Below are 14,660 nucleotides of genomic sequence, written 5' to 3'. Positions count from 1 at the left end.
TAAGACCCTCAGACTTATATAGTTGAACATTTTGTTGTGATTTATAGTCATTGTTGACAACTTAATGATTTTTCTCTAATTCAAGCTTAGGATGGTTTTTTTTTTAAATCCCTATAAATACCTAGGCAATATGACAATTAAGGAAACTGAATATTTACATGCTTATACTGGGATTTTTGCCACAATATCATGGTACATGCACTAAATAAGCTTTTCTCTTCCTACTCTTATTGCTATCTAGGTGCTCATGGTTGTTCTCATAGTGCCCAAAGAAACAAAGCAGTGCTTTTCTTTCCTTGTGAAATGGATCTTCCCCTTTCTTCCCCCCTCCCTTTTTTCCTCAGGCTTTATTTGTGCCTATTTTTTAATTTATTCTACTTCATTTTAGATTTTACATCATTTTAGATATAGACCTCATTTGCTTCTCTTTTAATAAATGCACTTTTTAGTAAGTTCAAATTAGTAAAGAATGTAGACTATTCTAATCAGTAAACTAATAAACATTGAATGCCTCTTCTATGATTTTAGCTCTCATCATTCAATCCTTAATACTTAGGCATTCAAATTTAAATTATATTAATGTTTTTAAAACTCTTGAAGGACCACTAATTTTTTGTTAGTGCTTTTGAGTTCCATAATAGGATTTGTTATGTAGAGATAACATAGAACACAGATGAGTAGTCATTTCCTTCATCTGTGAAATGAGGAGATTGGACTACGTAATTCTTAAAGTTTCTCCTTGTTCCAATATTCTGACTTAAACAAATAGCAGATTAGGAGACTTTCCAATGACTTCCTTCCTGGTGTGCAACTTGGACTTCCATCTTAGTTATCAATAAAATTGTTAGGAAATCCTTTAGTTGAAATGAAATCTTATCACTTCAGTTAGTGAATTTGGTTCTGATGGAATTCATTTTTAGTATTTGATTTGAATTGCTTTAATTCCAGTACTTCCAGTGTGAGCAGCAGTATGGGACAGTGGATAGAGTACTGGTGTTGGAGTCTGAAAGACCAGGATCCAAGTGCTGCCTTTTGCATTTACTAGCTACTGTGACTAGGAGCAAATCATTGAAACTTTAAGTGCTTCCAAATAGCCCTGTAGGACTGTAAATTACAGATGAGTGCTCAATCTACAGAGGTAGAAGAAATTTCCACTTCACAAGTTCTACATACTGATGATATCACAGGTCTGGACTTCCAACATTCTCCCTTCACTTTTCTTCCTTCTCCTCTCCCTCTTCCTCAGTCTCACTTTGTTTGTAACTCACAGTATTTTCTCTTAAGAACTTTTCAAAGAAAGTTAGAGCTTTTCAAAGAAAGCAGTTAAGCCTCTTTAAAATTTTCATGTGATGCATAAAGTCATTCATTAAACAAATAATCATCAGATGATATTCTGTGTCAAGCAGTATACCTACCTGTGTGGTCCCTCCCCTTAGTCATTTCACAGATTATTTAGGGATATGACTTATATACAGATAACTGCAGTACTAGGTATCAAGTTGTAAGGAAAGAATGAATGATAATGCAGAGAACATGTACTAAAATAGTCCAGATGAAGAGATCGCTTCTGTTTGGAATGATCATTTGCACTAGCTTTTTTTGTTTTGTTTTGTTTTAAAGCAAAGAAACCTATTTATAAAAAATGGGAGGAATTTGATTAGGTAGAGGTTTTGAGTGAACAGGGTTTGTGTGTGCATATGTGTGTATGTGGTATGATATGAAGATATGATGCTGGTGGCTTGGTGATTAGTCAGGAAATGTCATGAGCATAGATGGAGAAGTGAGAAACTATAAGGGATGATGAGGGAATGGTGAGTAAAAATTAAAAAAAAATAGAAGGCTCTTTTCACCTAGTATGTACTCAGTCAACATTGAATGAATGGAATTATGTAAATAGTGGGAAAATGTAGGTAGAGAACAGACTTTGAAGAATCTTGAATGCCTAGCCAAAAAAAGTCCTTTGATCCTTTAAGTAACAGGAAGCCATGGAAAGCACTACAGCAGAGGAGGATTGTTATCAAACTGGTATTTTAAGAAGATAAATTTGATGGCAGTTTGTTGAATGGATTGCAAGGAAGAGAGAATGCAGAGACACCAGATAGGAGGCAACTGTAATAGGCTAGATATTATATGATAAAAGTCTAAACCAGGGGTGGGGATTCTGTGACCTTGAGGCCACATGTGGCCCTCTAGGTCCTTGGGTATAGCCTTTTGACTGAGTCCAAGTTTTGCAAAACAAAGCTTTTTATTAAGGGGATGGGTTCTGTGAAGTTTGGATTCAATCAAAGGGCCTCACTTGAAGACCTAGAAGCCCACGTGGCCTCAAGGCTGCAGGGTCCCCACCCCTGGACTCTAAACTAAAGTGGAGGAAAAGGATATACATTTTAAGATAGATTGTGAAGCAAAAATTGAGCCAACTTGTTAACTGGTTGGATGTGGGAGGGACAGGCATTGCACTTCGGTTACCAGGGAAATAGCAGTACCATTACTGAAAGTATGAAATCAGAACTAGTTGGGCAAGGGACAGGAAACATGAGAAGGTCAATGTCACACCTCTTGAGTTTGAAGTGATAGTAAGAAATCCAGGTAGAAATATTAGAAGGTGGCTGGAAATTAAGACTAGAGCTTGGGAAAGTCCAGACTGAAGATAAAGATAGAAGTATGTACACATAAATCAATACTTGGCTTTATTTGTGTAATTGTCCTAATTTCACTATATTACCCTGCATTACCTTTCCTCATCTACCTTAGCCCTTAGTTCACTTAGGTATAAAATGGAAATGATAACAGATCACATTTAGGTAGTGCATTAACATTTATAATGAGCTTTATTTCTTTTCTCCTCTCTTCAAAAAGATTTTATTTGATCAAAAGATACAGCTTCAGTTCTAATGGCCCAATTCTTAATGAGAATGCACAATAGATTCAGCCATTTTCATATGGAGATGATCTTTGTCCATTATAGGAGTTTTAGCCTTTCATTTCAGTTTTCCCTTTCTTTTCTTTTTTTAGGATTCTTTTTTTTAATCTTTTTATGTATTTGTTTTCAGTTTTTAACAATCACTTCCATAAGTTTTGAATTTTCTCCCCCTCCCTCCTGAGACTACATGCAATTTTATAGGGGTTCTACACATACATATAATGAGCTTTCTTTAAAATAACTTTATAAGGCTGGCAATGCAAATGTTTCTATTCTCATACTCACTTTCTAGGCCTGCCACGAAAGGAAGATTTCTCCTTGAACAGAATTTCTCATATTTAGAAATCCCCCAAGACTTCCATACCAATGCATGTTGTATCAGCATAACTGTGCTTAATCTTTGTAGATAGGTGTTTAAACATCTCTCAGTTCCTTTTCTTCAATTAGAATGTTTATTTCTCTTCATGAATCTTAATCTTACAGTGGATGTTTTTGTAGGTAATAGAATCAGACATCAAGTGTGTGAAATATACAATGCTTTCAGCAACTAAGCAAGATTCTTGTGTAATTCTCTGCAGTCAGGGTGAGGAGTACTCTGCCACTCTATCAGTGGGCTTAGGGCTAATACCCAATCTCGGCAATTGTTCTTCGTGGTGTGAAGAATTGTCTTTTTAAAACTCTGGGGTGCCACTCCTCCTCTCTCCCTCCCCCAAAAAAGAAGGGAAAAGAAGAACATGAATAAATGATTTATAAAATATGTAGAATAGAAGGAAGATCAGACACACAGACAAGCAGGGAAATATTGGCATTACCAGCATAATTTATCAGAGATTTTAAAAGTAAGATAGACAAAATTTAGGCTCTCGTATGCTGTCCTTTTGTTTCAGTTCTTTGTGTCTGGAAATGTTCATAATTTTTAGCATCTATCACATTCACAATAAAAAAAAGTGAAAAGGCAAAAAAAATTAGGGAAAAAAGTTACTGACAAAATTTTATGTTCAGATGCTTCATATGGCAAATGTTACAGTGACCATGAATGAGCTTTTCATGGACACATTCATAAACCAATAAAAAGTGATTTTTTTCCCATTCAAATGCTTTTACTATAATCTTATTTCTACTGATGAGATTCAGTTAATTTCCCTGTTGATTGAAGGGAAGAAATGACAAGGCATTTTACTCTGATGTAATTTGAATTCTGTTGTCTTAATGTATTCACACTGTACGTACTGTTGCTGGAGACAATTATTACAGCTACTGAACGAAACGAAGTAAAAATTCATGTGCTTTCAGGGGGTGGAGGATATTGAAAAAACACTCTTTGGCAGGGGAAAATTGAACTGTTTGTTGTCCTGTTGCAGGTGGGCGCTTCTTTGGTTGGGTTTTGGATGCTTAAGGAGTGAGTATCCCATGTTGTGAGTTTTGTCTTATTTCTGATGTATCTTTAAAACTATTTTGCTGTGCATTAAGCTCATTCTTTTTTTGTGACAGGGAAGGGATATTATAAAATTTGTTTCAAAGTTCTACTGATTTAACTTATATTTTCTAATTTTCTCTTTGCCTGGGTCTCAATTAGTTCTACTGAAAAAGAAAAGACTTGATCATGTCCATAACCTACTGTCCTCTGCCAGTGCCCATAAGAAAAGATTTGCACCAATTTTTTTTTTGGAGGGGGAAGGTGAGGCAGTTGGGGTTAAGTGACTTGTCGGAGGTCAGGCGACTGTCAAGTGTCTGCATTGAATTCAGGGCCTCCTGACTCCAGGGCCAGTGCTTTATTCACTGCACCACCTAGCTGCCCTGCACCTAGTTTTCTCTGAAATTCAATAACAACTTTGGGGACCAATTTGAACATGGAAATTTTTTTCATGATTTTTCAAACATGAAATCTTTCTTTCCCATGCTTTAATTTATTTCAAAAGTTAAAGTAGTTGGCTTTGGCTATGATCTGATAACTCTTTTCATGCTGTGAAAATCTCAGTAGTTCACCTCTAGTAAAATTTTTGGGATTCATTAAATTCAAGTCAGTATGTTTATGTTTTTGGAAGAATCTCTAGTTGCTGAATAATTACTTCATCTTTGTTTTACAGGACCTCTCTTAATGTGAATAATACAGATGGACCCAATAACACCCATGCAGTCATTATCACCGACACCAGCAAATACTACTTGTTTTATATTTATGTGGGAGTAGCTGACACACTTTTTGCCCTGGGAATATTCAGAGGCTTACCGCTGGTGCATACGCTAATATCAGTCTCCAAAATTCTGCATCACAAAATGTTATGCTCCATTTTGAAAGCACCTATGTCAACCTTCAGCACTTTGAAAGCAGGTACTTTGATGAAAGAATGTACTGTCCTTTGTGTGAAATGAAGCTTTATTCCTCAGGGATGTGTGGCCTTAGTTGCTGTTTTTTTCACTCGTGATGGATTTACATTGAAATACTTTTTTTTTATCCAATCCCCCTAGTGACCGATAATATACATTTACTAAGGTAGCATCTACAGTTTGTTTACTTCTTTGTCTATTTATTAAGATTCTTAGATCTTATCATGGTCTTTTCAGTCAACTAGGTTACCACGGTTTGCTAAAACATCACATCACTGAAGTTATGATAGCAAAATCTGTCCTCATGTCATATCTAGATAGCTGTACAAGCCTGGTTAGTGGCAGCTAATGGTGCAGTGGAGAGTAGAAGGCCTAAATTCAGGAAGACAAGTTTAAACCTGGCCTCAGACACTTACTAGTTGTGTGACCTTTAGCAAGTCACTTAACTTCTTTTGGCCTCAGTTTCCTCAACTATAAAATGGGCTTGAAAATGGCTTTCATTTTATAAAGAAGCCTAAAAAAGAGAAAAACCTTGCCTAACCTCAGGCAGCTATTTTAAATCCACGTCTCCAAGAGCAAATAACAGTCTTATCTCTCAAGTTTGAATTCAAATCTTGTTAGCTTTTGTGTTTTTAGGGCACATTATAAGGACTTACATATCTAAGGCACCTTGATATTCTCATATTCATTATCTTGTCTGATCTTTCTGACAATCCATCGAGATATGTAAGGGAAATATCATCACCCATGTCTGAATGATTAGAGACTATATCTTAAAGAGACAAGCACTTCAGTCTTCTCTGTGAACCGGAAAATATCAGAGGCAGAAGGAATTTTAGAGATCATATAATTCAATTCCCTTATTTAACAAATGCATAAACTCAAAGTCAGAAAGAGTAAGTAATTCACTGAAGGTCGGTACAGTTATTATTACTGTATGTGGCAGAAGTGATACCAGAATTCATATCTTCTGACTTTTATGGTGGCATACTTTTCACTATATCTTACCACCTGCCTGAGTTCCTCATGCCTTTGGAGGGTACTAATAAATAACACCCCAGTCTTTCCTATCCCTTTAAATGTTTCTAGTGAATATTTTTTTTCAATATTTTAATTGTGGGGCTGCTCTGCAGATTATAGAAAATTGAATATAGTATTCTCAGAATTCTAAAAATGGTTCTATTTTTTAAGCTGAGAGGGTCCCTAGGCATCATTAGTTATAATCCCCTCATTTTATAGATGAGGAAACAGACCTACAGGGGTTTAATATTTCCCAAGAGAGTCAGTAACGTGAAGGAGTAGAGATGGAAATTAAACCTTCATACTTTGATTCCAAACTCAGTTCTCTTTCTAATTCCAAGTATAATGTTAGAGTAACCTAATCCTACCTCCATATCCAGTCTTACACACCCTGTCTGATTCTTATTTACTTCTTACACCACATTATGATTTGTGGTTCAGTTTTTATCCCTTAAGATGGCTAGATGTTTTTCTGTTATAATTAAGTCTCCATTTTATATCTGCTTTTTGGTTTTGATCTCCAGCTGTACTATATGGTATTCATTTTTGTTGAATTTATTTTCTTGTCTCTGATAATTTCTCTCATTTTCCAGTCATTTATAAAAATTCATCAATATTTAAGTATAGTGTCATGCTCAGAGTTCATTGAATCGAGGAATTCTGACATTCCTTGAGAGAAAGCTATCATTTGAGATGGAATAAATGCTGATTCATAGTTTTTTTTCCTGAAACTGCTTTTACTTTTCACAAAATTTGGAGATTTTTTATATACATTTCTTTTTTTATTGAAACAAATATGTAAATGCATATAGTCATTTATGCTGCAAACTTCATATTTATAAATAGATGACTAAAGTGTGATTGTAGGTTTACTTAGGATTACAGACGAAGCATCAGAAGGGACCTCAAAGGCCATTTAGTCCAATCACCTTATTTTATTACTGAAGAATTGAGTCCCAAATCAGTTAAGTGACTTGCCTGAGATCACACAGGAAGTCATATGGATTGTTAATAATAAGGGGAGTGAAACTCCTCTATTCTTTACAAAGGACAAAAGTGAATAGGTCTACATGTAGAAAAGATTTAAATGAAAACTGAACCATATTTGTTTTCAGACATCAAGGCACACAATTAGTGGAGAATGTTATGTCTGTTGCCTAACATAATTATTAAGTAAACTCAGTGACATACACTGTATCTCCTTGAAGTCTGTAAAGAGGACCAAAAGAGTTTGGGAGGTCTCTGCTAGCCTGTGAGTCTATCACTTAAAAGGTGAAAAGGAAAACAAGTTAATAACTGTTTGTACTTATGGTGGTACAGGAAATTAGGAAGGAGTATGTTGGCTAATGTTTAATAACCAACTCTCTGAAAAAAATGTACTCAGACTCTTTTAATCTGAATCTGTGTTGTTAACATTTCTCTATCGCTTTTTTAAACCTTGACAATCAATAAAACAGCATATCAGCTCCTCCTTTATAATGTTTGCTGATTTATGAGATACAAATGCTTACACTGAAAATTTAACATTCAGCTCTCACACACTGGATTGATGTAGCTCCGGTATTCCCCTAGACATATGCCAAATTAAATCATAACTACCTAAATTGACTGATTTGAGAGTTTTCTGGGGATGGTGAAGAATGCATTCTCTCTTTTAACTTAGTCTTGCTTTTTGGATGATTAAGGGCAATACATAATAATTTCATTTTTTGTATTATGAGGAAAAAAGATTAATATTTATACAGCTAAGAACTTTATATACATTATCTCATTTGACACTCAAAACAATCCAGTGGGGTAGGTACTACAGGCATTATTATTCCCATTTTATAAATGAGGAAAATTACTTAGGTCTTGTAACTATCTCAGTGTTAAATAGGTAGTATAACTCAGTGGAAGGATTCCAACCCAGGTCTTCTTACCTCTAGAGCCAATAGGTATTTTATTTTTGTGTATTTTTTTAAAAGTACTTGGCAAAAACTGTGGAGAATCTCCATTAGTATATACTTAGTCTTTTATTTCACTAAATTAAAAGATGCCTGGAACCTCAATACATTTTACACTAAGGTGTGTATGTGGATTGGAGAATGAACATAGTTAAGACTGTTGTATGTTATTTGTGACCAAAGATAAAAGGTCCACTGAAATTCCCCCTGAAATTTAGCAGAAATTTATTATCTTTAAATGTCCAAAAATATAAGATGACACTGTAAACACTATTATAAAACACTCAACATTTTTGAAGTTCCAGGTCAACTGAGAGCACATTACTTCTATCTCTATACTTTAGAGATAATCAAAAGTTGATTTCTGAAAGGCTATTTTCTTTCTTTTGACCTTTAGGTGGAATTCTAAACCGTTTCTCCAAAGATATAGCAATTTTAGATGACCTTCTGCCACTTACAATATTTGACTTCATCCAGGTTTGTAAAATAACCATTCTTTAATAGATTTTATTCCTTTACTCTGTAAAAGTGCTTAAGTTTGATTATTTAATTACATTTTACCCACATTTAATTTGGAGTTGGAAAGTCTCTTCCCTTGGTTAGAATTTGGTAAGAAAGAGTTGTTTTAAAATAAAATGATAGTGGGAAACCAAAAGAAATAGTACAGTTGAAAAATCAATGCTATGTCAGAGGAACTGACTTTATACCGAGAGAGTCAGCAATACACTTGGGTAATGCAGCTTGCTACCTCTATGATGTGATTTTGAGGGACATTGCAAGCCTTCTCTGACCTGAGATATCTCCAACACAGGCTTGTGTTGTGATAACATTCAAAGAATGAGTTTTTCTAAGGAAATTAAAACATTATACCTTGAAAAACAATCCATTAAAATGCATTTCTTTTTCTTGGAAGAAGTAGCACCTTAACATACAGTATGTACCCAAAGTCTTAGTGCGGTTTTAAGCTATAAATCTTAACATTTCTTTAAGCCTTCTGCGACACCTTGTGCATGCACTAGCCACTTGACTCTGAAGGCATGGAAAACCATACTGATTCATATGGATGCTTGAAATAGAAAAGTCCAGAGCCTAGGACATTGTCCTGAAGACTATTCTTGAGGGATTTAGAAATGGGATAGAAGTGAATGAAAGATATTTGAAGAGGAAGGAAGGAGCATGGTAAGTCAAGGTGGGCAGTTGTCCAAGATTAGGTTTGCCTACCTAACAATTTTGCCTAAGGCCTATCCTGGTTTGGGAAACCACATTAGATCCCTGTAAGCTACAGAATGTCAGCTATGACATCATTTGATAACCTTGGCCTTTGGGACGCGTATGACTAAAGCTTCCTCTCTAGATTTCACCATCAGAATTCAAGATCATAAATGCCATGACTGTAATCATCGACAACAGATGGAGTATGATATGATCACTTCCTGGTTGACTCATTCCTATTCTCTCTCAATCTCTGCCTCCTCTAACCTAACCAACTAAAAGGAAAAAAAATCATATTGATGTGTTAGAAAGGAGATAGAAAATCAAAATAAGAAAGATGACATGCACGTGTGTACAGAAAGCACATTGTTAAGGCAAAATAATCAAAAAGTCAGTTTGCACCACACTGAAACAAGCAAACAATTGAGTGAATTTCCTGTTCCAAATGAGTCTCACTGTTTTGGGTTTGACATAGTTTCCTCTATTTAAAGTTGCAACTCATGACAGTAGCTGTTGGAATCCTAATGGATTACTTGAGGTCGGTAATTCAATAAAAAAAATTTATTTCGTTTTTGTCAATGAATTCTGACAATTTATTCCTCATTCCAGAATTACACATGACCAGTCCTGAAAGAATAAGTAAGGAAGCCTAAAGCATAGTTGCAACAGGATTAATTCAGTTCAGCTCTCTTTGGCCTTTCTTTCTCAACTGTGATTCCTCTCATCATCCTTTTTTAAAATAGTCTAAGACTGATTTCAAAAATTCCCCATTTCAAAAATGGGGAAAGTTACTTTTAAATAAGTGTTTAGAGATTTAATAACACTTTTCAACACATCTAATGGCTCCTATGCCCATTTGTGTGTGTGACATATGAGTACAACCTTAATCTTTGCAGGGATTCTTATTCTTGTCTCATGGTTTATGACTGATCTGAGTTATTTTTATTCACTCCCATTCATTCATTCATTCTGTTACCAAACATGTGTTAAACATGTATACTATGAGCTATTGTATTGTACTATTATATTAGAGCTATGATAGTCTCTAGGAGGAGTTTTTGTTTTTCAGTGCTTAGGACAAAAACTCACACATAATGTAGGTTCTTCCTCCAAGAGATCACAACCTATCAATAAGTTAGTAAATACATCCTACAGAGCTACCTGAGACCCAGAGAGGTGAAGTGACCTTCACAAAATTAGATAATGCTAGAAGTCTTCTTGATTTCAAGTTCAATGTGCAACCCACTGTGTCATGCTGCCTCTCATAAATCATGTTTGAATAAAAGATGAAAGTCTTTCTAAAATGTATTCTACACTTCCTTGCATTAGCAAACAGAACACACTGCAAATAGTTTACCTTTTATTACTGGATCATCATTATTTTATTAGTTATTTTACACTGATGCTCTTGAGGAGGTAGGGAGAGGTCAGGACTGATACTGAGTATCTAGGCCTGATTAGTCTAAAGGATCCCACAGAACTCGGCCTTTCCTATTCATTATTTCTTTTGTCTCTTCATGGTCTGCGACATTTCACTTCTTGCTCTTGTTACTGGGTTAGCACTCTTTCTCATCCTTTTTAAGTGTTTGCTACAAATGAGACAAAACTGAAGGCTGCCAGAGGAAGTCAGTAGATTCCATGCTTACTATTAGCCAGGCAGTGTGCTAGGTGCTAGGGATACCAACAAAATAAAAAACCAGTTATTTCCCTGAGAGGCTTTTTTTTCCTTTAGTAAAGTAGAAAAACCCTTGATAATTATTTTCCCTCTTGTGCAGAGTCCTTTTTTGGTATTTGTGGTTGCATTCTAGACCAGCCATGTAAAACTCAAACAGAAATGGAGGCCATTAAACTGTCCATAAGGATCCCTGCAGGCTGCATGTTGACTTAGAAAACCACATATAGCTGTGTTTAAATTAGTTCAGGTCACACCCAGGAGTGTTGTGGGCAGCCTGTTTGATACTTCTAAACTAGATGATCCAGGCTGCTGAAAAATGCATTTCCTTAAAAGTGAGTTTTTAATAGAACTTAAAAGAGATCACCTCCACTTTCTTGAAGCACTTCTCTAAAATATGTATGGTGATTTAGTGTATAAGCTACACCTTCCTTTCTTTTACCATGGTTTTCCTTTTTCTAATATTGATCTTGAGAGATAATAGGTTTAGCTTAACATAGAACAATGATTGCTAAATAAATACAAGGTACTTATGTAGAGAGGACATGAGCAATTGGGCTAAAGAGGAGAAGAATGTGAAAATGCCTGGTTTAGAAGATCCTTGAACAGTGTCTTGAAAGAAGCAAAAGGTTCTTTAAAGTGATTTTGAGGTAAGAATGCATTCTAGATGTGGAGACAGCAGTGCAAAAGCAAGGAGTTGAGAGAAGGTGTGCTATACTGGAGGAACAGAAAGGACAGTTTGGCTTGACCATAGAGTGTGGGAAGGGCAGTAGTCTACTTTGATTAATGTACAAATTAAGAGTTTGGGACCCTGAGAGGTAGTCCCTTTTCAAACTCATCCAAAGAGATAATGCCAGATTTTAGAATATAATCCAGATTTCCTGACTCCTAGACCCATATTCCTTTGGTTATACCAGCACTTCTTATTTACAAGAGCTGCTTTAATGATGCAAGTAGTCACAGGCATATGAGTGTGAGAATGCTTTAGCTGGAGAAGCATCTTTGAGAATTAATTATGTAAATGCTTTCTACTCTTATTTAACTGTATAAAATTTCAAAATATTACTAGATGCAGGACCAGGTGATGAAAACTTTATGGCTTTGCTATGTGGAATACATATTAAAAGAAGTTTCTAACTTTAATTTGGTTAATTGTAAGAAATTAAGGTATCAGAGAAAATAGCTGTCTTGAATGAATATAAAAAAGACAGTATTCTTTCTTAATTTTATTCATTTTACTAACATTTCAATTTTACCATTCCTTCTAGTTTTTAATTTCTATTTTATTTCCATTCTTTGCAAGTTTATCAAAGATCTGTTTGTCAAATCCAGTATCCTTTTCTTAGTTCTTATTCTCCCTGAACTTTCTTCAGTCTTTGACACTTTCTCCTCTTTTTCTCGAAAGATCTCAGTAGTTTTCTGATCACTGTAGGGCAACACACAAATACTTTAGTCTGGTTTTAAGGCCCTCAACAGTCCAATTTAAACCTACTCTTCCAGCTTATTCTTCACAGCTTCCTTTTATGTATTCCAGCCAGATGAGAGAGGATAGTAAATATTTCTTCATCTCAAACTAATTCTCCCACCTCCATGAATTTGTACAGTTCTATCCTCATGCCTACATGTACTCTGTTCTCATATGCACCTGTAGAACTCTTCTTTGAAGGTTCAGAAAGTCTCCTCTGTTAATCCTCCCATGATCTTCTCCCAAAATGATTCCCATCATAAAATTTTCTTATAAAAGTTTTTTATAGAGACCTGTAATAGTGAACTCCATTCTACTTTTTCACTTACACCTTACATCGTTATTTTTGTCTGTGCTATATCACTTCATTATACTATAAGCTCCTTGAGAGCATGAATGGCATCTCTTTGTATTCTAGTAAAGTTTTTGGCACATATTGAATGTTTAATAAATGTTTATTGAATTGAATGGAATTAAATTATTGATTGATTAATTGTGCTGGTTTGCCCCCAAACAGACAGAAAGTTAGTGGCAGAAGTATACACACCCAGATCTCTAAGTTTAGACTTGTTTCTACTATGTATATACCCACTGCTACTCAGGACCAAATTTATCATAGGATCATAGATTTCTATTTAGACGAGGTCTCAAAGTGATATAGCCCAACTTTCTAATTTATAGTTGTTAAAACAGAGACCCAATGAATGGTGGTTTCCCCGAGATTACACAACAAGTAGGTGGTGAACCCAATATTGGACTAGTGCTGTAACTGATGAGAGTACTGAACTTGGAGTCAGGAATACTGGGTTTGAGACCCACCTCTGACATTTACTAACTGTGAGCAAGTCACTAAACCTCCCTGAGACTTGGGCAGTTCTGTGAGACTATAGCTAGTAAATAGTACATGACCCATGTTAGTAGAAGTTCCCTATTTCCCATGGTGACAGAATAACAGGTTGTTATTTATGACACTGTGGTTAATAGAATCTGAAAGCAAGTGAGACTGAGAAATAAGTATGGAATTTTTTGTGTGTCTATGGAAACACAAAACTGTTCTTAGATGAAGGTATTGAAATAGGCTGATCTAGATCTGAGTGACACAACCCTCAGAAAGTCATGTTTTGCCTTGTTACAACTGGCATAAAACACTTGTTACCAATGGAAATTAATAGTGAGGATAATAATCCAGAACAGTGTTTAATGTAGAAATGCTTCAATGGGCATAATTTATAATTCTCCTTGTCAAAAATTACTTCATACTTAGGTGAATTGTTTTGTTTGTTTTTTAGTGGATAATGCTGGAAGAACCATCTGGGACTATCAGTAATAATCTGGGCTAAATTTAAATGAGTCTTCATAGCCTAAATCATTTACTCTTAGTATTCTATGCAAGTTTCTCCAGTTTTCTCAGTGGATAGCCTTAGCTTTTTGAAAAAGGTACATACAAAATCACACACAACCTATACACATATGGATTGGATCTGTAATTTCATTGGTATAGGGAACTCCCAGAGGAGGAAATTCCATCCAGTTCAGGAAGACCTTATAGTTTTAGAGAAGTGTGTAGATCAGAGGTATCAGCCTGCTGACTACATGTAGACCACAACACTCATAAATCCTAATTCCTACATAAACATGTATGGTTTTCTGAGTCAGTATCCATATAGCTGGGATCCTTATATACAGTTTACTGGCTTGCTTCTATTTGAATTTAATACCACTGGCCAGTGGTGTCAAATAGAAACAGATCACTGCAGCTGCATATTGACTTAGAAAACTATAAATCAACATTATTTATTTCGCGATGTATTTTTACTTATTTTGTTTAAACATTTATCAGTTATGTTTTAATTGGGTTCTGGGTAGCCCAGTGAGAAGTGAGCTTGACACTACTGTTGTAGAGTACCGAGCAGTTAAGTCTATTGCCTAGAGTCACGCAGTCAATATATGCCAGAGATGGAAATCGAACCCATGTCTTTCTGGCTTACAATTCTACATTGTAATTTTGCCTTTTCAGTGTTTAGTTTGCTAGTTTTTCCAGTTTTTTCAAAGGTTATCCTTTGAAGTTTCTCAAAATTGTTCAAACCAAAATTTCAC

At 35.3% G+C, this 14,660-nt stretch overlaps 1 protein-coding gene across 3 annotated transcripts in view; it reads left to right on the top strand.

The window, feature by feature from the left end:
* Positions 1-14,660, top strand: part of CFTR (CF transmembrane conductance regulator) — a 235,378-nt gene that overhangs the window by 152,893 nt on the left and 67,825 nt on the right. For all 3 annotated transcript variants that reach the window (XM_072652953.1, XM_072652954.1, XM_072652955.1), the window contains 3 exons: positions 4,282-4,319; positions 5,008-5,252; positions 8,612-8,691. In XM_072652953.1, coding sequence (XP_072509054.1) covers positions 4,282-4,319; positions 5,008-5,252; positions 8,612-8,691 — 363 coding nt within the window. The remainder of the gene's footprint in view (positions 1-4,281; positions 4,320-5,007; positions 5,253-8,611; positions 8,692-14,660) is intronic.

This window comes from Notamacropus eugenii, chromosome 3 (genome assembly GCF_028372415.1).
Source record: "Notamacropus eugenii isolate mMacEug1 chromosome 3, mMacEug1.pri_v2, whole genome shotgun sequence".
NCBI classification, from domain to species: domain Eukaryota; kingdom Metazoa; phylum Chordata; class Mammalia; order Diprotodontia; family Macropodidae; genus Notamacropus; species Notamacropus eugenii.
This window is presented reverse-complemented; position numbering and strand designations above follow the sequence as displayed.